The sequence below is a fragment of the Sinohyriopsis cumingii genome, chromosome 9 (genome assembly GCF_028554795.1).
Source record: "Sinohyriopsis cumingii isolate HCF-2022 chromosome 9, ASM2855479v2, whole genome shotgun sequence".
NCBI classification, from domain to species: domain Eukaryota; kingdom Metazoa; phylum Mollusca; class Bivalvia; order Unionida; family Unionidae; genus Sinohyriopsis; species Sinohyriopsis cumingii.
Genome location: NC_142969.1, coordinates 23268566 through 23295039, shown reverse-complemented (window position 1 = coordinate 23295039; position 26474 = coordinate 23268566). Strand labels below are relative to the sequence as shown.

The following is a 26474-nucleotide window of genomic DNA, read 5'->3' as shown; positions in this document are numbered from 1 at the left end:
CAACAGGCTGCATTCAGAAGTCTTTTAGCAGCTACATAATGGAGAAGTTACTCTACTTTGCTGGATTTGTGAGAGTGCAAAATTTGTCTAAACTCCTAAAAAAAATAAACCATGGATTTATGAGCTGGTGGATGTATTCATTAGGAGGGCCGAATATATAAGTTAGTGGATGTACTCTGTGGGAGGGAGGGATTCATGACTGAATGTACAGATTAGGAGGGCTGGATTTACAAGTTAATGGATGTACACACTGGGAGGGTTAAATTTACAAGTTAATGGATGTACTTGGTATATTATGATCAGTTAACATATTTAACAAAGAAATATATTGTACTCTAAAATTTGGTTTTCCAGAATCGGACAGTGATGACAGTAATGATTCCTCAGATGAGGACAGTGATGACTCTGAGGTGCAGGAAAACAGAACAGCACCATCTACACCAAGGTCAACACCTTGTACACCTAAAGTACCATCTTCCAATGCTAAGTCAGGCAAAAGACAAGAAGAGCTGGATATGGTATTTATAATAAAGGCTTCAGCAAATTTAAAAATCAGATTTGTTGCCTGTTAACCTATAAGGAAAAAGAGCCTGGTTAAATTAAGCTGTCCAAGGAAGACACATAATTTAATATAAATTTTATTCATGATAAATGCACCAGTTTTTAAGGTATTCCAAACTTGATGGCAGGTGGAAACCATTAGAATATATTGTAATTCCCTTTGCTTTTGCTCCATTTAATATCACTATTGTAAACTTAAGTTGCCTGAACAATGCCAGTGAAATCTCTTTTATTCAGTACAATCCTTCCAAAAAAATGCCCTATGGGAACATCTTGTTGCTGATTGATCTTGACATTTTTCCCAAAAAATTTATCTGTAAATCTCTGATGAATGCCGATGTTGCACGTAATGCACCGGCTGGTGTTGAAGGAATTATTACAAAATATACACACCATTAATACTGGCCGCCATGTATAGCCTATCGTTCCGAAAAATGGCGTTAAACCCCACAACAACAACAACAACAACAAAATATATAAAACATAAACTGCAAAGATCCAGAGAGGGGAGGTGTACGGTGGGATTGGGTCTTGATTGATTTGAAAATGTCTGCCTAAAGCCAATTTACTATAAGTGGCTTATCTGCACACATGACAAAACAACACTTTGGAGATATCTGATTTGATATCAAATTTCTTATTGAAATGGGCTTTGATATCTGATATCAGATATCTGATCAAAATGGGCTTTGATATCTGATATCAGATATCTTATTGAAATGGGCTTTGATATCTAATATCAGATATCTTATTGAAATGGGGTTTGGGAAATTGGGACTAATCAGCAGATTGTTTGTTTAACAGTTATTTATTTAACATTTAGTAGAGATATATATAAATGGGAGTAATATATGCTTTGGGAAATAAAAGAATTTATTACTATATATATTAGGTGGAGTCATTGCAACCGTGCACTAGTTTTCATGCTTGTCAAATTTAGCATTCAAATTAAATTGTGTGTGTGTGTGTGATTTGGATTTTTAAGATAGCTTTAACAATTTTTCAGTCGGATCACTACCATGTCTGCAGTGTGGCAGTTTATAGCGATGTATAGCATTGGGACATCATGCTGCAGATGTGTAGCATGATGTCCCACCCAGTAACATTATCCTGACACCAGGCCGACCAGTTCTAACACTAGCCTCTTGATGCTGAGTGCAGAGCGAGGCAGTTGTTAGTACCATTTTTATAAGTTTTTTGTAGGACTTGGCCGGGTTCGATCCCGCATCTGAGATGGACACTTTAACCACTAAATTACCGAAGCATTCTGAATTAAATTGTAATCAATTAGTTCCAGTGCTGCTTATCATTCATATATGTATCCTAATGTATTTTACACATTTTCAGTAAATGAAGAAGGAGGAACAAGGGAGTTGAATGTCATCTTGGTTGATATTTTGATATCATGTTGTGACTTTAAATTCATGGTCTAGCTCACCCAAGAAAAGCGTGAAAATTACAACCCAACAAGTTTAAAGTGTTTCATAAAAGTAGTGAAATTGCTGTTTTGTCATGTCGACAAGGCAGGGATCGGTGATTTTGTTGTAAGAATTAGAGGTGATTTACTTTAAAGGGTAGATGAAAGTGAGCAGGATTCAGTAATCATGTGTGGAACATAAACTTCTGAAAAATCAACATGTATTTTAACATTTTGTTAAAGATAATTAAATCTACTGTTATTTCAATAATAATAACAATAATAACAATGATATTAACTGGCTTGTATTTCTTCAGGAAATTTATGTGAAAGGTGAACCTGCATACAGAGGACACCTGTATACCAATTCCAGTTTGGCCTTTTCCCAATGTGGTTGTTTTTGATCATTTTGTCTATTGAAAAAGTGTTGTATATACAGCCTTGACAAGTATTCCTCTATAGCAGAACTGTGTTGTATGTACAGCCTTGACAATTACTCCAGTAGCAAAAACAATGTTGTATGTACAGCCTTGATAAGTACTCCTGTACCAAAACATGTTGTATATACAGCCTTGACAATTACTCCTGTATCAAAACATGTTGTATGTACAGCCTTGACAAGTACTCCTGTATCAAAACATGTCGTATATACAGCCTTGACAATTACTCCTGTAGCAAAACATGTATGTACAGCCTTGACAAGTACTCCTGTATCAAAACATGTTGTATGTACAGCCTTGACAAGTACTCCTGTATCAAAACATGTCGTATGTACAGCCTTGACAATTACTCCTGTAGCAAAACATGTTGTATGTACAGCCTTGACAAGTACTCCTGTAGCAAAACAGTTATATGTACAGCCTTGACATTTACTCCTCTGTAGCAAAAGTACATCAGGTTAACCATGGATATATCAGCAAGTTGCATATGTTGCTTCCTGGGATGCAAAATACATAAAGCATTTCAAGCTGGAATCAGGGAGCCAGGGTGACTCAGTGGTTAGCATGCTGCATTCACAACCAAAAGGGTGCTGGTTTGAATCCCACCATCAGACCAGCTGGGATCAGCTACCTTGGTGTGTCCTTGTTTAAGGCACTTTACTCCAAATACCTTGGCACTAAATAACCTCCACATGTTGCTTGCCAAAAAGCACCAAAGCCAGACCAAAGTCTAGCTGGAATCTTTATTATGTCCTTTCATTTCTAAGATTTGATACATACACCAATTTCATGATATTCCAATAATATATTGAACATTCGTCAAGATATATCAAGATATAATATTTTATTTTTTATTTTTATATTTTTAATTTTCTTATTTATTTAAAAACATTTTTATATCTTTTTCAAATGTGCATTATACATAATAAAAATAATAACTGTTTATCTCTAATTTTATATATATATATATATATATATATATATATATATATATATATATATATATATATATAGACAGAGAGAGAGAGAGATGCATGTGTTTCTTCTATTCTTAAGCATGCATGTTTAGTTCCTGTACATGTACATGTTGTTTTAGTCAGTCATCTTTTCTATCCTGTTTCTTTTTTAGTCCAACACATTACAGGACTATTTTGACCTCCACTCTAGTGGAACCGGGTCAACCTCAGACCACACTCTGGCCAAACTGAACATTCCTAGAATGGATAAGGAAACACTGAACAAGATGCTTTCCTCTGTTCCAGAACGACACGTTGAGGAATGTGCTGCACTCTACAGAGAACACAGGATGCTCTTTAGAAAGTGGATGTTGCACATGTGGTAAATTTGCTCGATATACACTGAAGTTGTGTCTTGAGTAAAGTTTAGTTTTTCAAACAAGCAGGGTTTAGGATTTCTAACCAAATGACAGTATTCTGCTATGGGGATGCTGTACAGATATTATGAACTTCTGAGAGAGTGGCAGGTGTAAGGTGAAGTTGTTTGTATTTGCAACATGCACAGTGGAGAGAATGTTAACATAAATCAAGGTTACTGTGGCTGAAATTTCGTTAGATATTGGACTTGCTGAAATTGTACATAATCTAAGCACACAGCTAGCCAAAAAGACTGATTCCAAGTGCTTGAAAAATCAGCCTGAATTAGTCTTAAATACACCATATTTAGTAGTTATTAAAATAGGAAAAACAAATCTAGCCAGACTAGATAATACCAGCTTCTGAAAGTGCAATGAATGAATTACCAAATAGATAAAATGTATTAAAAGAAAGTTGTCAGCTCTATTTTCACAATTTATTTATAAAGTCCTGGAAGTGAAAATGACCAAGCAGAGGTAGGAGTTTTTTGAGAGATGCATATCAGTTGTAAGGCCAAGTTTTATACTCTACAACCGAAATTATGCCTATCAATCATACACCAAAACAAAGGGAATTTAAAGTTGTTTTAATAATATATAAGATATACATGGTCTTTTTTTTAACATTGCCAGTTTAACCAGTGAGGAAAACTTCATTTTCTTGACAAATCTAACCCTATGCAAAATACAAAACTGCAGATTGTCACCTAACTTGTCTTAAGGTAGAACTAAAACTGAGGTAACCATACATTCTGGATGAAATGCAAGAGCCAGTCTCTGATCACTTGACCTAGTTTTTGATCACTTGACCTAGTTTTTGATTAGTTGACTTAAATGAAGGAGAACAAAACTTGGAACATATACTCCTGTAACACTTTTGAGTTGCAAATGAAATAAACTTAGTAAACTCCTTTAACAACGAGGGTGAAAAGGCAATAAGCCTCATAAAAAAATTTAACATTAAACATACAAGAATGAAAAGGAATATTCAGATTTGGGAGGCGGGAAGCAAGAAAGGCAACAAATAAATGTTTTGGACATCATGTGTTTATTTGAGTATGTCTTGTGTGGGAGAGATGCTAGCCATGAACATGTGAAATTCAAAATAAGCTCAAAGATCATGCCTATCGAAATTGCAGTTTCTGAAACTGTACTGGAGGTAATGAAGGTCTGCGTGTTCTTTACAAACATTTTAGTCGAACATAATTTTTGCCTTTGCTGCATCAGCCTCAGATGACACTTCTGAACTATTTAAATGCTTGCTTTCCAAGTTGACAATGTAAGTAAATTTTATTAGGTTGTACCTTACTGAAAATTGAAGTAACTTACAGAAGTATTTTGACTGCCTTGCTACGAAAAGTCTTTGAAGGTAAGGCAGGTCTGTCATGTAGACATTAAAGTCAGTCATATTTTATGTTTGTGGTTTTTGATTTGTACTCTGTTTGAAATGCCTTCACTTCCATTTAAATAGAGATGTTGATCCTTCCAGGCTGTCGAGTATGTAAGTGGTTTATCAAATAAAGTTCTTTATCTTTCTGATTAATGTTGCCCAGTCAGACACAAAAATAAGAAACATATAATATCATGGTAGTTTAATATTTTGCATTACAAACATGCACTGAGTTTATCAACAAAGATATAGAATGCACGGAACTTAGAATTATTAAAAATATATATTTCAGAAGAGTTTTCTAGCCTCTTTTTATTTGCCCCTATTTTAACATAGAAACATCTTTCTGATTCCTACGTTCCTACTGCTACTTAAACCTAATCCTGACAGCATGAAAGTTACGTAATTTGAAACTTGGCTGCATCAGTACAATCTGTAAATAAGTAATCCTGGCTGCATGAAAGTTATGTAATTTGAAACTTGACTGCATCAGTGCAATCCAAAAATAAGTAATCAGGCTGTGACAATATAAATAATTGTCACATGACTGAAAATGCGACTGCATGGGTGGCTTAGTTATGTATAAATTTCTCAGACAAGATGCAGAGATCAGTTTTAATCGGCGAGACCGTTTCCTTCAGATTAGTTTCAAAGATAATGAAACTGGTCAGGGACTAGGGGTGGGGTGACTACACCACCACAACAGATCAGATGGGAGTGTACCCCTCCACATCTTATCAGGCATCACCCTCTTTTAATTTGTACTCTATCGACTGCAAATACAGGGCAGTATATTTCCATATGTTCAATGCTAGCTTGTTACAACAATGACAGAAAAATCACTTAACAAAATAAAATGTTATATAATTTGTTCCAATACATTGGTATAAGATCTTGTTAAATTTTCATATGTAATTATTTTTTAAATATTGTTTTCATTATGTTACGCTTTTGAACTTTGTTTTGTTTGAATTATTTGTTTTCACAGAAACCGCTTGATCTATGTATATGAAGTTTTATTGGCTGTTCATATTTTTTTAAATGAACTTTGTAAATTATTTTGTCATTTAGATGAATTGTGCAAGTTTAGCAGTTTATGACCCTAACGAAAATGACAGTGGCATATAGTGTTAATGTTGCCCATTTGCCCTGTACTATGCAAGTCCCACTCTTTTTATGTCTGCAGCTACCTCCACATCTGTCAATGGACTGTCTTGAAACATTACATAAAAATAAAATGTAGGGTCATTGGGTGCATACCATTTTGTGATCACACTTGAATGCATTTATAAGAATTATGTCCATTTTGTTGTTGAAAGTATACACTATGTATATTTTGTGTGTGTAGTGCCACAGATAACTTCTTGACCTATTGGGTACTACACCCATAAAATTAAATGAGGGAAATTAGATTTTAGCAAAAATAATTGGGAATTTTTCAATATGAAATGAGTATTATATATAATTGAAAATTGCTCAATAATTTTTGTTAATGTTTTCAAGCAAAATCAATTTCTCTGCACTCAGTATCCTTAGAGACACTCTTGCTGCCGAGAACATCTGTACATTTTGGTGTGTCATCATATTTAACATTTTTCATTTTGTATTTAGTATAGTGCATACATCTCATCCTTTTCTTTCTTTCACTTACATCAGTTACCATGGTAATCGTGATTTTGATCAAGCCATGTTTTTTTAAATGTTTTTTGGGATGATTTAATAGTGTCTGATTTAACAAATTTATAAAATTTATTTCAGAGGGAATACTCCTCATTACTGATATTGGTGATGAACGGTCATTTGGTTTGAAAAAGCTAAGAATTCTTGAATTTTCTGTAATCTTTCAGGCTTTGCAGATCCTCTACCTTGTTTCCCTGGCATTTTTAGCATCTCTCTGATATTATCTGAACGCTTGATTTTATGCAGGAAATGAGAAAGCAAGGAAACACCCTCTCAGTTGTGTCAATACATGTTAAACGTTTTGGCCATACATGTTAACACTTTAAGAACCCTATCAAACAGAAAAGCTAGTAAACAGCTTTGTAGAAAAGCTTAACAGAATTGACTAATTTTGACAGAAAGCATTAGGCCTGGCTAGTTTAGTCCAACAGCTTTTGATTAAAGGCCCTGAAACTTGTCACACATTGTGAGCATGAGGTTGACATTGTTTTTTTTCCAGAGTTCTCATGACAACGACTGTGTTTTACAGAAAACTGTCACATATATTTAAAAGAGACTTGTCTTTAAAACTGAATCCTGTCAGATATATTCAACAGAGTCATGTCTTGCAAACTGACTCCTGTCATAGTGTCAGGTTAAGGATGTACATCAAATGAAACATTCACAAGTTGAGCAAGTTACAACATGGACATTGTAATATCTGTCAGCTGTTCAGCAAGCCTGACTGCTAAATAAGAGGAAAGGATTTGTTTCAAATTTTTTGGATTGAATGACATTTGTTTTGGTATTTTAAGTCATATATGCGTTTAGAAATTTTTGTCAACATTGCAGTCCTACTAGTCCCACAGCTTTGATGAATGAACCAGAAACTTTGCAGATGTTGTTTACAGCAAATGAGCATGTTCTGTTGTTAGGCTCTGATAATTTTCTAAAATAATACTTGCTTGCAATATTGATTTGAGCCAGTCCCATCAAGGGACTCTTGTTTTATTTTATTGGACCTAGATCTGTTGGCAGCAAATGTGATTTTTTGTTGTTTTAGGGTCACTGCCATCTCACCTCTGTCTGCGTGGGTTCGAGTCTCAGGCTCAGCGAATGTGGATATGTGAGAAGGCTTGCCAGTAGCTTCTCGTGGGTCGTGGTTCTTTCCAGGAGTTTCCCGGGTTCTTCCTCCACCATTAATACCGGCTGCCATGTATAGCCTATCTTGTGCTGAAAAATGGCGTTAAACCCTACAACAACAATAACTTAGATAGAGAAATATTTAAATGATGATTTCTTAGTAAATGACAAAGTTCCTAGCTCAAGAATCATTCAACCTATTCTGGTGTAGCTTGGTGTGGACATTGTTTTATCAGCTATGATTTGTCTTTTATGCATTTTTTTGTAAACTCAATTTACGAGTTTTGGCCCTTGTTGATCAATTTATGATTTGTATTGATAAATCCTTCTTGAAGGAGTTAAATTTCAAACATTGCACATTGTTTAGATGAGTTATGGTCCTTGAATACTTTCTGTTAACGTTTTTTCCTCCCACATGTTCCTCTTTTAAAGACTACGGAAAAAATTGTAGTGAATTTGTGATATACCTGACACTATTAACTCGATGCTTATGGTAATGATGTTGGCATAAAATATGGCAGACATCATCAGGATATTGGTATATAATCTATTTGGGAAAATTTTATGCTATGCCTAATTTCTTTTCTTTTTGTGCAGTCATGGTTTCAACATTCTGCTATATGGACTGGGGTCAAAGAGAAATTTGCTGGAGGATTTCCAACAGAGCTACCTGAAAGACTTCTCACGTCTTGTCATTAATGGGTATTTTCCAAGTCTTACTACAAAACATGTAGGTTTATTGTCTTCAACTCACTTTTCATCTCCACATTTTGTGTTTGAATTTTAAGCTTCCCAGTTTTAGTCAGATTCTGTTATGTTGATCTTAATTTCTAACACACCTGACAATAATGCCAAGTGAGCTTATGGTATAATCCTTCATCCATTGTGCACTGTCATTGTTTGTGTGTTGTCATTGTGTGTTGTCATTGTGTGTTTTCATTGTTTATGTGTTGTCTGTTCATGGTTTCTATGTACAGCTTCTTGAAAATTACTCAGCATTATTCAACCAAACATGACAGGTATCTTGGCATGAAGCTGTTTCACATTTGTTTAAAAAATGCTGATTGACCAAACAATATGGTTGCCATTATTTAAAATATTTTAATAAAAAAACTTAAACAACTTCTTATCAGGTAAAGATGAAGAGAACATGACAACTGAATGATGATGTTTATGATATGGGATTTCACCAAAAGGCTTATGATGATGTCTGCTTTGTTCTAAATGAAAATGGGGCCAAACTGACATCTAATATGTGTACCACTGCAGCTAATTTTTAAAATCTAGTTATGGCCAAAGAATATCAGATATGGTTTCAACACTCGACAGTTAAAAGGACTTCAGTCTTAGTACCTGTCACCAGACATGTCTAATGTGTCATAGTCACTTACTTGGTGAGTATTTTAATTCTCAGAAATTTGTTTTGATGTGACCATATTGGGAGAGAGAATAAACCTTCAGAGTGGAGTTCCCAACAGAGATAAAGGGAAATAACACTTATAGATACACATGTTAAGAACACTGCTTATGACATCACAGGTAGTCACTTATTAAGCGCAGTATATATGAGTTGTCTGTTTTCCTTTCAGATTTTGAATGGCATCACTGAAGACATACTCCAACATAAAGGAAGTTTTAAAAGTCCATTAGACCATTGTGAGTTTATTCGAAAAGAGTTTGAGAAAGGTATGGGGATATGTGCCGTCATTGGAGTACAGCACACAATTTGTACAAGTTAATATACATTTAAATGTCTGGTCCTGATACAGTCTTTCTTTAGAAATCGGGGATGAGGCACATTATTTGTATACAATTGGACACTATTGTAAAAGATTGATTTTTCAAAATGTTTTCATTGTTGTGAAACTTTAAAGAACTAGTCTGAATTTTATTAGCCATATTTATAATGTATACTAAGATTGACTTGTATAATAAAAAAATGCACAATAAATGACAGGAAATGGCAACATGACCAAATTAGAAAAAAGATATATTGTATGATTTAGATGGTATCATGACAGTTTTACAAATTTAGTTAATGTCTTATTTTTGGGGCAAATTTATAAGTGGAAAATGACTTGATGTTTAATTTTTTGTGTGTCATTGTTTTCAGCATTGAAACTTTCTTTATTGAATTTGTAACAATGCTAGCATGGTTAAAGAGAAGGAATGGATGCAGTCATAACTCAATCTTGCTACAGCCTATAGTTTTTAGGAAGGATTTACATGGTAACATACAAATATCTTAAGTGGAAAAAGGTAAACCTGCAGGATACCTTCCTGTGTTTACTTGTTAGCAAGCCTGGTTGGAAACATATAGTTAATGAGAACATTCTTGATGGAAGTAACTCCTAATTTATTTCTTTGACAGCAATTAAATACTTAGTTATGTCCCTACTCTTATGTTAAAAAAATACTACCATCATTAACATTTTATTTCCATTGTATATTGTAGAGCAAAGAGATTTTTACTTGATCATCCACAACATAGATGGCAACATGCTGAGGAATGAAAAGGCACAGAACATTTTGAGTTTGTTGAGTCTAGTGCCTGGCATCCACATCCTTGCCTCTGTCGATCACATTAACTCCACATTAGGCAAGTCTTTAAAACAATCTTGTAAATTTGTTATGGTTCCCTTTTGAATTAATTTCAGCTGCACATAGGCAGCACTTTAATTGGCATGTGTTAGATCCACTGAGGTTGCCATATTTGAAGCTGATTCGAACATTGATACAAGCATACATTTGATTGGTTGAGTTATTTCTTGAAGCATGCATTTCATTGGTCAGTGATAGTTCAATCAAAATTTCATCAGAGCATGATCCCCCACTCCCACCACATCATAATAGGATGCTTTTAGAAAAACAGAAGCTTTACGGTCTGATTGTTATCAGATTGACAAGTAAGGATTTTGATCAAACTTGGTAAATATATCATCAAAATATCCAGTGAGTATAGTATGAGCAAGATGTGTGCATAATAATGACGCATTGGGAAATATTTATCAGTTATGTTATGTAGTTAGTTTGTTTTCTTCATTGAACATGTTTGTCTCTTACAAAAGGAAAGCAAGTGAAGTAACCCATCTTATTGTCAATTTAGAACCGTGGGCTTGGAATTACACAGAATTCTATGCAAAATATGCATACCAGGATAAATTTCAGTAGAGCAGTTTTTAAATGTTTTGGATGATATAGAGGTGTCTCCTTTATTAGTCAGCCCAAGGCTTTACATAATGTATTGCTTGTATTGATTGATGAGTCCTTGAATGAGCTTTATTTCAAGCATTGTCCTTAATTAGGAGAGTTATGGCCCCTGAATACCCATCCTGTTCTGACTTTGGGTTATTCCCACATATTTTTCTCTCTTGAAGGCACAGTGGTGCAAATTGTAGTGATCATGTGCCTTTTGCCATTTGTGATGCACCTGCTTTTTAAAGTTTAAGTTTTGTCCTCTTCTTCAAAATGTCGCAAGAAGAAACCTGGTTTGAAACCATTCTGGTTAAGTATTTAAGAAACAGTGTCATAAATGCAATCTTTGTATGCTTTCATGACATTTTTGAGTAAACTTCTAAAACAGCAAAAAAGTTTAAATCGTATGGTTAAAGGAAGGGCAGGGAGGAATTTGATTGTGAATTAGAAAAGTAAGGGTCAAATATGAAAATAGTTTCTCCTCACATTTTGGCTATTCCTAATTCAGTCTCCCTGCAACCTAACAGTAACATAGTCCATAGACAAACTTCCTCTAAAAAGGTAATACAAATTAAGATTTTGGAATCACCTATGACTGGCAAGATGTAGAAGCTACTTTTCTGGTTGTGATGTCAGCACTGTCTTTTTTTTGATAATTCTTTGTCGTCCACTTGAGTTGCAAGTATTCAATTGAAACTGTAATTTTCAGTTATTCAGTGTTTCATGTTTGTAAACTAATACATCCATGTTTCCTGTCTTATTACTAACAGGTGTTGGGTTCCTGTTTTGTATACTAATACATCCATGTATCCTGTCTTATTACTAACAGATGTTGGGTTCCTGTCTTGTAAACTAATACATCCATGTTTCATGTCAGTGACAAGGGAAAGGTGACTTTATTTCTTGAGTTGGTATTGTGAATTACCAAGTGCTCATAACTCTTCTTTATCATGGATATCTGTCATAGGTGGATTTTGTTGTCAAGCCTGCCTTGGTGGAAGCTTGATGTTTACATGTCTGTCCATCTTGTCCATTAAGCTAAATTTTAAAGCATTTTACTTTCTATCTAAATAACAGGCTGGCTTTACAAAATGGGGGTCTATTGTTACTTGTTACAATGGTCCTTTGTAATAAAGACTCTCACTGCTGCATCTGTTACAATGCATGTTTGGTCATGGATCCCATGACATCAGTAACTTTATTTTATCATCATGCATTAATTTCACTTTATTTTTGGTTCTTGACTCTGTTATGTGTATTTAATTTGCATTGTTTGTTTGTTTGTTTTTTTAAAATAATTTTTTAAAATTTCATTATATGTTATTGTAATGTAACATTTTATGTTGGACTTAACCTTGTCCAGAATTATTTACTACTTGACCTGAAATATTGAGTTCTTAAAATTTTTATTCTGTAAACAGCTAATACATAACTAAAATATTCTTGATGTGTATGGGTTTAATATCAGGATCATTATTAATATAGGTAAATATGTTTATTTGGGTCTGAGTCTAGGTTATTGAAATTCCTCTGCGATTTACCTGGTGTACCTAACATTGTCTAGGTTGTATATTATAATTTTAGTTTCAGACTTTCTAATAATTACTAACATTTTATATTGTAAACATTAAGAACTTTCTAAAAAGGTTATTTTTCCTTGTTTTTTTTTTTTTTAAATGTTAATTGTGATCTGAGGTCAAGTTGAGGAATATATAATTTGTTACTGGAAGGATTATTCATTGTGCAATCAAGCAGAATCAATTTGTATTATTGTTGTGACCAGTAGTTCATTTGGGCTGGAATTTATTTCTTCAAATTGTTCAATTTAAATGAATTTTCTATGGAAATACAGAGTGCTCATTAAATAATAATACTTTTCGATAGACATTCACTTGGATTTATAGTGAATTCAAATCTGGAATTATATTACTGTGTTTCAACAACATAATACAGGCTGCCACAACACCTTCTGACATGATTTGGATTTCTGCTAAAGTTTATTCAGAACTTTAAATTATTAGGACTTGTGTATGTAATTGTAGGATTATTCTGGGATTTATTTTGCAATACTGTAAGTTCTGTTTTCTAGGGAAAAAAATTATGTGTTGAAATTTACACAACTCATTGCTTTTCACTCTTTTCTGTTATTTATTTTAAAAGCATAGACTCATAGCAACTCACAAGTACTATTTATAAAGTGATAATGTGATTTCACCATTAAATACTATTATTTTTGTTGTGCCCATGTTAGTGGGAGCAAGACAGCACAGTTTCATTCATGGTGGTAGGGTTATCAAGAATTTATTGAGGTTTTTTTATGAGATTTTCCCATGTATATATTTTACAATCCCTTCATATTTGCCATGATTCATTATGATGCTAAGACAATTCGTTCTGTGGTATGCTCACTTATTACTTTGTTCCTTGAGGTCAACATCCCAGTCATAGAAAATTTGTGTACGTTTTGGTTAAAGTTTTTCATTTGATAATATATCCAAAAGAACAATATAGATTTTCATCATACTCAAAATTTATCAATTTGAAGCTAAGCAAATCATTCCACAAAGTTTGTTTGCAGATTTGACCTTGGGGTTAGGGTCACAGTCATACATAATTTGCATTAAATGTTTTAGTTAATGTTTTTTCCTTTGTTTATATTTCCTAAACCCCTTCATGGATTGGCTTCATACATGGATTCAGTCATTATGAAGCTAGGACAATTCGGTGATTTACACACTTGACCTTTGACCTTTGGGTCAAGTTTACAGAGAAAATGTATGTCAAGGTTTTGGTTCAAACTTTTTGATTTGTATGTATTTCCTAAACACTTCCATGGAATTTCTTCATATGTGTGTTGAATCATTATGAAGCTAAGACAATTCATGTGGTGACATGAACACTTATGGTGGCTTAGAATCAATGTCACAGTCATAATTCAGATTTGGTTAAGTTTTACATTTCCTTAACCCCTTGACTGATTTTGTTCATACATTGGATGAATCATTATAAAGCTCAGATAATGTATTTTGTAACATGGTCACTAAACATTTTAACCTTGGAGTGATGGTCACACATTTTATTTAGATAGTGGACTCAGGGAGCAGCCCAGGCCATCTTGTTTCTTTTAAAGCAGTATCAGGACATAGCCTTGCAGGAACATGTCTTATCATAAGACTCTAATTAATAACACGGGTCACTGTCATGAACAGCGCTTTAGAAAGTGAGCTCTGTACATGTTGTATTTTAATTATAGTTTTTATCTCATTGCAGTTTGGGATCAAACAAAATGTAGCCATTTTAACTGGCTGTGGTTCAGTGTGACCACATTTTCTTCCTACACCGAGGAGACATCATACGAAAACTCCATTTTAGTGCAGCAGTCAGGAGCATTGGCTCTCAGCTCACTTACCCATGTTATCAAGAGCCTGACACCAAATGCTCGGGGAATATTCCTCCTCCTTGTCAAGTACCAGTTGGAGAACAAGGACATTTCTACTTACATAGGTATGGTATAAACTATTTAATCAGTGAAATTGTTGGAGAATAAGAATATATATATATATATATATATATATATATATATATATATATATATATATATATATATATCCTGCATCATCTGATGAAATCATTAAAATATAGAACAAATATTGCAACCTTTTTCATGCTTCATGTTTACAGATGTTATTCTGCTGTACTCGGTCTCATTTATGAAAGTTGTTCATGCATCTGTCACAGTAAAATTTTGTTATTAAATTCTTTCCACAATTATTATATTTTTGGCAATCTCTCCTAACTACCCAGCTAAGACTGATGGAAGAATTTGGGCTAAAAGTGGCTGAACATGCTGGATATTAAAGGGAAGTAACTCTTTTGGCAGATAGATTATAACTTGTGTTTCCCCACCCCCATGCCCGAAAGAGACACTAAGGATAAATAATCTACACTTCAACTGTATTTTTTTTTAGGGTACCTTTGTAATTCAACTTTTATTATACTGCTCTGTATTGTTCTTTACAAATTAAAAATAAGTCAAAGAAAGACAAATTTTAATAGAGCATTTCACTTGAGAACAAGACGTTTTGCACAGGAAGCAACCCAAAATATTTTGTAGCATCACTGATGCATCAGAGTGAGACCAGATAAAACTATGATGTTGTAATGTGAAGAAGAGAAATATATATTTTCAACAAAGGAAGAATAACGATTAAAAATGAAGCACTAATTGTGATAAATGGACTGCAGTGATAATTGTCAGTCTTTATGATTTCATTTGTCATTATATCTTGTACATTGGAAACTTCATGCAAATCCAATTTTTCTTCACCAAACAACTGAAGGTTGAAAATAAGTTTAAAGTAAGTAAGCCCAAGTTGATAATAGGCCAATGATTTCCAACGAAGAAATTATGCTGTGACTGAGTTAAGAATTTTTTGGGTATATCCTTATCTTTCTTTTTTCTTTTTGTTAGGAATGTCATTCCATGATCTGTATCAGAGGTGTAGGGAAGCTTTCCTTGTAAACAGTGATCTAACCTTGAAGGCCCAGCTTACAGAATTCAGGGACCACAAACTGATACGATCTAAAAAGGTTTGTATTAGAGAATTTAGGGACCACAAACTGATATGATCAAAAAAGGTTTGTATTATAAATCCAGGGACCACAAACTGATACCATTTTAAAAGGTTTGTATTACAGAAATCAGGGACAACAAACGTATACAAACTTAAAAGGTTTGTATTAACAAAGTCCAGGGACCACAAACTGATATGATCTAAAAAGGTTTGTATTTAAAGAATTCAGGGACCACACACAGATATGATCTGTTTGTGATGTAGAATTCAGGTACCACAAAATGATATGATCTAAAAAGGATTTTATTACAGAATTCAGGGACCACAAACTGATACAATCTCAAATGGTTTGTGTTACAAAATCCAGGGACCACAAACTAATATGATCTAAAAATGTTTGTATTATAGAGTTCAGGAACTACAGACTGATATAAGCTTAAAAGGTTTGTAATACAAAGTCTAGGGAACACAAACTGATATGATGTAGAGGTTTGTATTTAAAGAATTCAGGGACCATAAACTGGTGGTATTCTGTTTGCATTATATAATTCAGGTATAACAAACTGATACAATTTAAAAAGGTTTGTATTACAGAATTAAGGGACCACAAAGCTGATGTGATATAAGAGAGTTTTGTATTTAAAGAAAAAGGAAGTTTTATTAAAATGTTGCAGAGCTCATGCTACATGCTAATTGTTAAAAGTTATCTTGGATTTTCAGTATCCCTAGCCCATCCTATATAGTTAAATTTAAATGTACAAATCATCACTTAGTAATAAAACTTGTCATTAAATGACTGTAACTCAATTAATTTCAGTTTTAATTAGTATGATCATATGACAAACTATACAACATATTCATTTTATGGTCAAACCAACATTAGGGGGAAGTGAGATATAGTCACATTTCTGCTGTTGGGGTCTGGGTGTTTCTTGCAGTTAAAGTTTTGGTCGCTGTAACCCATGACAAATTTTCATTAAACTTGGCATGAATCATTATCATGTTGTTAGTATATAATGCTGACCTGCTATTATTGTTAAATCACGTTTTTTATTCTATATCTCCATTTACTAATTCGAGGTGGGAATAATGTCTTTGGGCAGGGGACTGGTACCAGGAAACTATCCAGCAATGCAATACTAGCAGTTAAGTATTACATAATGAATTAGTTCTGTCCACCACCAAAAATGTACTGTCATCTGTCATTGTAGAGTTTTGATGGTGGAGAGCATTTACTGATACCAATTGATGCAGCCACCCTAACAGAATTCATAGACCAGAGTGATGACACCTAGACCGGTTTCTGTACCATCCCATGTTGTTAGGACTGTGATGATGGAGGGCACTTTGACTGGTTTCTGTACCATCCCATGTTGTTAGGGCTGTGATGATGGAGGGCACTTTGAGCGACCTGGTGCAGCTGCTGTCACAAAATACATAGATTAATTATACCTGGATTTGACGGGGGTACTTTATGTTAAGGAGTGATTGATTGGAACAGCAGCTCTTACAGAAGTCACAGAAGAGATGGATTATACCACTGTTATATAACTCTGGAGATTACACAAGATAAAATGCATGGAAGTCGTACTTGGTTTGCTGAGTGCAACTGTTTGCAGGAACTTGAGAGTGTGAAGTCTTTTGCAAATGCTATTGGATATTGTTTGTTATATGTTGGTTTACTGGGGTGTACAGACATATGACTGTCTTGAACTAGCCATATATCTTGAGCTATTGGCAAATAGTGTAGCGGGTTGAGGTCTTATTCTGCACACCCTGATTAATTAAACATATATTAAATTTATTGCCTTATAAGTTTTTCATGGCAACCTGTTATCTCTTTTAGGGAAAATTTCATTATAAATATTTGTTGAGAATTTTGGGGCACTCATTGGGTCTGTGCAGCTGATTGTTAGCAGTCCATGCACTGGTCCTTATATTTAATTCTGGCCCAAAAAATCTTGCCAAGTGATGACAAATTAGCATTGTTTAATTAGTTTGAATTAATTTTAATTTAATTTCTCTTATTCTGTGTCCTTTTGGAGATTATTTCCACTGATAATAAACCTAACGGTAACTTAATTCTTTAATTTCATTTATTTTATTAATAAAATAATTGGATATATTTAGATAATGAAATACATAATAGCAGTAATACAATAGCTGCTACTACTTCATTGCTTCTGGGACTAATTGACCCCAGTATAAGCTACTTATTCCCTTGTCCAATTAGTATTGGAGGGTCAAAATTGGAAAGAACATGATCCCAGTCTGATGCTTTTATCATAGCGACTCATGCAAGTTGTAGGAGAAATGGAGTCGACTAAAGTGAATGCTTTTGTAATTATGTTCACTGTTTTGCCCCTTGTTAGGCATTTTCCATATTTAGAGCAGCAGATGATGCAGGAAAGATATTCCAGAAAGATTAAGTGATACATGTATTTCATCACAGTTAAGGGCAGTTTGGAAACTTTTAGAACAAGAAGAGGATGAGCTAAAGGAAATCCATGAGATTCATTGGTTTGCTTTTATGAAGCACATGCCATTTACTTGTCATCGAAACCATGTGCTGCATATTTCCAGCAGCTAAAAAAAAAAAAAACATAAGAAGGAAGAAAAAAGTCTGATTCCACTGACTGATCTTGATTCATTTCCACTATATGCATGCTGATGGATGTTGTACTAGCATTTACTCAGTTGAACCATGTGTTTCAAAAGCAGAACTGACGTTTTACCTGCTGTTTTGGAAAGTGCTCTTCAGGCTGCAAACAAATTCAGAAGTGGTACATTGCACTACCAGACAGAGCTAAACAAGAAAGTGGTTAAAGTATAGTGGCTTCATATGTACTATGGGGAGGATAAGAAAGCAGATGTTACAATAAAATAACTCCTTGCAGATACAGAAGCATGTACCCTAGGGATAGCTTTCAGAGTATGGAAAATGTTAAAGAAGTACCACTTTCCCATACTTGATAAAATAAGTAATGCTTCTGATTCCTTTGCAGTCAGCTGGTTGTGAAGAAGGCTTTAGCTGCCATAACAACATTCACATACCCTCAAGATATTTCCTGAAAGCTGACACATTGCAAAAACTGATGACTATAATGTTGGAGGGGCAAAAAATGGAATAATTTGAGTTTTCATTCACTGTTAGTGTTATATCAGATGGGAGAATGTTAAAGTAAAGAAGGTAATTTATTCGGTTTTTCATGCACATAACCAGTTGTTGCTGTTGTAGGGTGTAACGCTATTTTTCAGCACAAGATATGCTATACATGGCGGCCAGTATTAATGGTGGAGGAAGAACCTGGGAAAACCCCAGAAAGAACCACCAGCTGCTGGCAAGCTTTCTCACATACCCACATTGACTGAACCTGAGACTCGAACCCATGCAGACAGAGATGAGATGGCAATGATCCATAAAGATGAGCATATTAGCCCACTCGGCCACTGGGGGACCCCATGTAACAGGTAACATAGATCATGTAAATGATCTGATTTTTTTAATGAGGTTGGCCATACTCTTGGACCACTTTTTCAAATGAAAGAGGTAATTGGCCCAATGTTCTTAAAGCTGGTTGAAATGTTGAATTTTAAAGGGCTTTTGCGCCTTGCTTAGCAGATGGTGCTTCAGTAAATTATATGCCATTCATTGTTGTGGTGCTAGGGTTAGCATTGTCTACCCTGTTTTGGGTCCGAGATTCTTTTTGCTTTGTGTGATTATATTGTTCTTTTAAAGCTTGTTATGTTGCAGGGTGTGGGCAGAGGAAGGCCCAGTGGGACATGCACTCCATTTGCTTATCATGCACTGATTGTGCATGCATAAATAATGTCAAATTTGTGGCCTGGACAGATTAAGCATGGGACTTGTAAAAAAGTTGTTACACTGTGAAGGAGGTGGAGATTATTTTGAATGTAGAAAAGACGCTCCCCATTCCTATATGATGCGTAAATCCATATTGGAATAGGGAGTCAGGTTTTTGCCCATCTCAGGAGGGGTCAGATCAACAGGAACCCTCCCCCATGTTATGAGTACCTCTGCCTTGGTTTCAGAGTAGTATGAACCTGCACCAGGATGATGGAGGTTAGTATTTTGATGACTGGTTAATGCACAGTGTCCTCCAAGATTCTGTTCTGAAGGACGATCCCTAGGGATACAACCAAATCCTGTCCCACATTGCTGTTCTTGCCAAGACCTTGACAACTCACCTTTACTACTCTCTCCAGGGAAGTCTGAACTCTGCTGTGGATTTTGGTCTGCTAAAGAGACTTCACTTGGGCCTGCTCCAGTTCTTTCATTTAGCATTCTGGAGACCGCACAAGGGCCCGCATCTCAGATTCCTCTGGGATTCAGCTTTCTCCACCACCTGTTTCTGACCGTGTCCCAGTTTCCCCCCTCCTCATAATGGAGGTAAAAATGCATTTTTTATTTGCAAGAAAGTCATGAACACCCTCTGATGGTCAGTCTTAGAAGAGATCAGTTTTAGAGTACATCATATTCCAGACAAAAGGAACATCCTGGTGGACAGTCCATCCAGAGTTGGCTATGTGGTCCTCATAGAACTGTCTCTGCCAGTCAGTAACAGAGACACTTTTCCAGCTGTGGAGGAAACCCTTGGCAGATTTCCTCATCATGAGAATCAACAGCAAGTTCCCATTGTAATTTTCTCCAGTACCAGATCCGAGTTCCTGGGTGCTTGAAGTCTTACGAGTGATAGTCTTTACATGTATGTCTTCCCACATTTCAAAATAATTCCAGAGGTTCTCCACTTCTCTGCTTGCCCCAGTAGCCCATCTTTGGCCCCATTGGTCATGGTTAAACAACCTGCTAAATCTGAGGAGGGACCTGGCTGTCACAATTCAAGGGTCTCTCTTCAACAGTCTGCAGATTATCCACTTTAACACTTTGCTCATCTCAAGTGATCCATCTGCCATGACAAGTTTTCAAGCAAGGTTGCAAACTGCATTGCCGAGGCTAGGATGCAAAGTGGAGAATCTTCTGTAATTGGTGCAGTAGGAAATGTAACGATCCTAGTTGTCCCCCTTTAAATGCAATTACAGATTTTCTTCACTTTTTTGGGGAAACAATGTTCTGTGTCTACTAATAGGGGCTATAGGGCAGCCCCATCAAGGGGTTCCACCAAACGAGTCCAGACAATCGGCTTTTTGATCTCCTAAGATATTTTGAGTTTCAGAGACTGGCATCTCAGTCACTAATGCCTTGATGGAACTTTTCATTTGTTCTTTGGGTGTTGTCAAAACCCTCTTATGAACCTTTCAGTGAAGCTTCCTTTGAGAACCTTATCCATTAGATTCTTTTTCCTGCTTTCTTGAGCATCACTGAAGAGAAAGCAAACATGATGCCTTGTTGGTGGAAATGAGTTGTTTATGGTTTATTGGTAATTATGTTTCAGGTTCAGAATCATTTATCTTCAGTAGCTCCACTTCCTATTGAGCTGTCCAGTCTGGGTCATATCTATACTGGGGATGATCAAGCTAGGTTCGGACCCCTTAGTTGGGCTTTAAGGTTTATTTGACTTTCTTTTAAGAGCGAAGGAATGGTTGGAAAGATATCTTTATGCCTTAGAAGGGTTACTCTGACATTTTGGCGGCCACCATGTTTGGAATTGTCCTCACCATTTAGAGAGTTTATCAACCCCTCGATGAGAATTAAACCCAGAAGTCTGTACACTGGGAGAATACAATTTTGTTTTTTGGACTACTCAGCTATAAGGTTCTAAAGCCCAGCAGAACTCCCAATGTCATTTCTTTTTTGTTTTAGCAGTAAAAATGAATTGTTCCCTGGACAATCGCCCTGAGAATTAGAGGCCACATTTTCAAGAATATCTCATATTGACATATGACATGTGGACATTGTTGTGCTAATTACAATTGAAATGCTTTAGTCATACTATAGTTAATGTGATACCTTTTTCCTTACCAAAATTTATTCAAGCACAATCAAGTGGATGCAGTTTTCAGACTATCATGTGCCATTTCAGTTGGCTATAGAGCAAAGGTAACCAAGGAATTCCAGTCTGTTAATAAGTTGATTGGATTAAAATATTTTCAGATCTTATTTTTTACATCATTTAAAAATGAAATGGCATTTAGAAATGCTCAAATCCTGTAAAGAATTTTCTCAAAAGTTGAGGAGTTCGTATTTTTGAACATAAATGTATATAGTTATGATGTGGTCAGATCCAAAACAGACCAAGTTAGTACACTTTCAGAGTACTGAACATTAAATAAAAAAACACCCATAAACTTTTTTATGTACCAGGAGTATTTTATTTTTATAGAAACTTTTTACCACCCCACAATTTTTCAATGTACATGTTTTTAATAGCACATTAAATGGAACTATTTATGTCTTGCAAATGTGGGCTACCAAATTTTGTTTCTGGTTACCATAGTTTCTCATTTGGTAGCCCATCAAACTTCCTCACCTATAAGTGATTTGTACACCTTTAAAAGCCATTGAAGTTCGGTATATTACTACATCTTTGGCCTGTTTAAATCACTTCTCTTTTGGTTGACATTACGAGAGCAGCATTCTTGCTGTCACAACTACATTCTCTTTTAACCTTCGATCTTTGGTACATCAGAACGAAGACATTTTGTCGCTGCGTCTTATAGTGATGGTGCAGCATGCAGCCCAACCTTCCACTAGAAAACATTATTGACCACTCCTTCTGTTACTGTACACTCCTACTGTTGAGGTCATCCTCCTCCTTCCTTCCTGGTAAATTCAGCAATGCAATAGTAGGAGGTAATGTATTGCTGCTATTAAGATGTAGTTGGGGTGGGTGTGGGGATGAGATGGGGTGGAACTAATTTTAATTTTACAACTTACATGCTACTATTGCAGGGATTCCCTCCTCCAACCCTGCTTTGGTGTGCTGTACTATAGGAACATGTCAAAAGTGGAATGTGATGGTTATGTGTAAGGAATGAGGCTGGGATCATTTTCTTTTTAATTCTGAACCCAATTTATAATTAGAGGAGAGAATATTTAGCTTGAACTGGTTACTAGGAGTCCTGGAAAAGGATAGCAATGCAATGGTTGCAGGTAAGTATTACAGGATTAAAATTAGTTTTACCTGCCTAAAATTAATGTTTGAAGCAGAGGTTGTATGCCATTTTGTTTTACCTAGTTATGTATTGTCAGTCATGTGATTACGCCCCACTTGTAAGTTGCATGATCTAGTGATTATGTTGTTGGAGTTTTACGTCCTAATAGAATAATTGTTGACAGAATTACTGGATTTATATTGTGAGGTAATGAGGTAATAAAGTCTTGGGAAAATGCTCCAGCAAACATATAATATACCAGACAGTGTATGATATACCAGACAGTGTATGATGATTATTCCTACGTGACCATTTACAAAAAGACAATTATAAATGAGAAATTTTTAAACAGCAAAAAAAATGATTAGGAAAGAGTGAATAAAGCAGATATCATCATAGTTGTACTGGCTGGACTAGTTGTTTATGGACAGTGAGGACAAAATGGATGGTACAGTGCGATGATGTACTATAACATAGTTATTTAAAAAATATGTATCACCCTGACTGGCTACCACTTCAAAGCCCTTAAAATGGAGATATCTTAGAAATAAAGCAGCAGAAAACTACGAAAAGATAGATCATATTCCATTCTAACATCACTTGCAATGACAGCTGAGAAGTTTTGGTATCAGTCTAATGCAGGACCATCATACAGTTTGAATGTTTTATGAATGTAACTCACACATTGTAACCATGGTAACCATCGTACAGTTTAAATGTTTTATGGATGTAACTCACACATTGTAACCATGGTAACCATCGTACAGTTTAAATGTTTTATGGATGTAACTCACACATGGTAACCATCATACAGTTTAAATGCTTTATGGATGTAACTCACACATTGTAACCATGGTAGTCAACTTTTAGTTGCTTTAAAAGTTGGCACGTTTTCTACCATAGGGCTTGATATGGCTAATCAACCTGTTTGTATTTATTATTTGCATTTGGTGTTTTTGTGTGTGTGAGAGAAAGAGAGAGAGAGAGAAATAGAGAAAATATAAACAATCAATACATGCAAAAAAGATGATGCCATTGATGGATTATTTAAGAGCGATGATTCTTTGTTTATAAACCAAGATTATGTGGAATTGACATTTATATACCTACACATGTATAATTTATTCCCCATATTGAATGCAAAGCAAATAGAGAATAAGATCTTTTTATACAGTATGTTTTCCTGTAATTAATTTTCACCATCCTGCATATCTCTCTAATACTGAACATTCTCTTCACTGTCCCAATCACGGGGGCTGAGTGGTCTAAATCACTCACTGTTATGGATCACTGCCATCTCACCTCTCTACTGGCTCATCAGAATATATCAAAGGAAGATGGGAACACTGTCTGCACACATACACACGTACATCATTTTTATGTTTGATCATGTATGCATGGGAACACTGTCTGTACACATACATACATCATTTTTATGTTTGACCATGTATGCATCAACAGATGTGTCATGCATAACGATATCTGCATGCACAGATGTGTCATGGATGACCATGTATGCATGCACATATGTGTCAATGGATGACTATATATCAGCGGTCTCACTAGGATTTTAAAACTAGGAGTCCAGGACTCCCATTTTGGTAAAAATAGGAGCCCCACCAGCAAATGTTGCAGTCCCCTCCCAGAAAACTATGCAAATTATAAGAACTATTGGTTGCTATTGAGTTTAATTTCTACATTCTTTATAACACTGACATAGCTCTTGTTTATCCATGAGAGTGAGACTGAATTTTGTCACTCCAAGGAAGGTCTTATTCCAAGCACTAAGCTAGACATCACACACTTCTTACACTTGGCTACCATCCCATCCGAACTGTCAGTTCTATCAATTTTAGCACTCTCTAAATCTCATTACAATTTTCATCAGTTTGCCGTTGAACCCCAAGATACTTTTTCAAATTTGCAAATAGCAATTTGTCTATGTCTCAACATGTCTTGATTCCGAGGTCATGTGTACTGCTTATTCCGCTACACTCGGAAATGAACACAATAATGAAAGCTGAAATTGTTTATTTGATGTACTTTTATAAATTACCACATGTATATCTATGGGTCTTTCTGCCTCTGATTTCAAGCACTGTAAATATCAGTTTATTTTCCACCCTGCTGCCACTAAAAGCCTTTGATCATGCTGCCCAGCTATTGCATCATGCTCTTTTGATGTACTCTTATAATGGCAACATGTACATCATGGGGCCTTTCAGCCACTGAATTTTGTCATTGTAGATATCAGCAGATTTTCCCACCCACCTGCCAGTCAGTCTTTGAACTTGCCTCCCAGCTATTGCACCAAGTACTTTTGATGTACTCTTGTAATGGCAGCATGTACATCAAGGGTTCATTCAGCCACTGAATTCTGTCATTGTAAATATCAGCAGAGCTAATTGATGAACATATTTTCCCACTAAGCAGGTGGCTGAAGCAGGACTGGAAAGTCTTTGAATTTTGTTGCCCACCTATTACATGTGAATGGACTCCTAAGTGACTTTCTGCATCCCAAATAAAACATTGGCATCCAAATACGTATGATTAAGCATTTCCGAGACCTCTGATATATGCATGCACAGATGTGTCAGGAATGACCATGTATGTAAGCACAGATGTGTCAATGGATGACTATGCCTGTACAGATGTGTCAATGGATGACTATGCATACATAGATGTATGTCAGTGGATGACCATATATGTATGCACCGATCTGTGATGGATGACTATGTATGCATGCACAGATATGTGTCATGGATGACAGTGTAAGCACAGATGTGTCATGCACAGATATGTGTCATGGATGACAGTGTAAGCACAGATGTGTCATGGATGACCACATATGCATGCACAGTTTTGTGTTATAATAATATAATATTGTGAAAATGTACTTGTATTTTAATTTTTAGAATATGTCCTTTGTACAAAACATGAAATTCTGGCAACAAAAATATTGCTAACATATTTTATTATGCCATTTATAGGTAGAGATAGATTTTAAGACATAGTATCTGAAATGTTTCAAAAACGAATGTTAGTGAATGTGGTGGGCTTCAATTGGAAAGTTACTTGTAGTTTGTCCCAGATTTTACATCCAAATTTCTGCACATGGGTTCCTTTAATATTTCCATGTTTTGGGGAAGAGTTCATATATATATATATATATATATATATATATATATATATAGACACACACACACACACACACATATCCACAGATGGTGATGTCTCCTCAGCATATATAGGGGTATGTTTCTCCTTGTTTATTTGTGCGAAGACATTTTGTGACTAGATTCAAGATGGTAGCATGTTTTATTTGTCCTGAACACACAGTAATTGTCATCAGAGAACAGCTTGGCCTTTTATTCCTTTTTCTTATAAAACATATGCCTCCAGTCTGCAATGCCGCTGACGCAGATGGGTGAAGATTTAGTTAGAAGTACTGTTTGGAACCATATCTGTACATGTTATTTCAGGTATGACCTATACCATGGTATAATGCAGAAAATAGGTTCATACAGCTAAAGCAGTTTTGTGTATCCCATCTTGAATATATGAGGACATTAAAAATCATATTTTTTTAATGCAGTTGTATTTTGTCTATCACCATTTTGTATACTGAACATTTAAAACAAATGGAAAA

At 35.2% G+C, this 26474-nt stretch overlaps 1 protein-coding gene across 1 annotated transcript in view; it reads left to right on the top strand.

Moving 5' to 3' along the window:
• The window catches only part of LOC149791391 (origin recognition complex subunit 2-like), a 41090-nt gene extending 14675 nt beyond the window's left edge, over positions 1–26415 (top strand). Inside the window, exons 6-13 of the mRNA XM_089969941.1 lie at positions 355–518; positions 3548–3756; positions 8580–8712; positions 9572–9668; positions 10438–10581; positions 14448–14681; positions 15649–15767; positions 16963–26415. Of these exons, the coding sequence (XP_089826067.1) occupies positions 355–518; positions 3548–3756; positions 8580–8712; positions 9572–9668; positions 10438–10581; positions 14448–14681; positions 15649–15767; positions 16963–17046 (1184 nt within the window). The 3' untranslated portion in view covers positions 17047–26415. The remainder of the gene's footprint in view (positions 1–354; positions 519–3547; positions 3757–8579; positions 8713–9571; positions 9669–10437; positions 10582–14447; positions 14682–15648; positions 15768–16962) is intronic.
• The last annotated feature ends 59 nt before the right edge of the window (positions 26416–26474 follow it).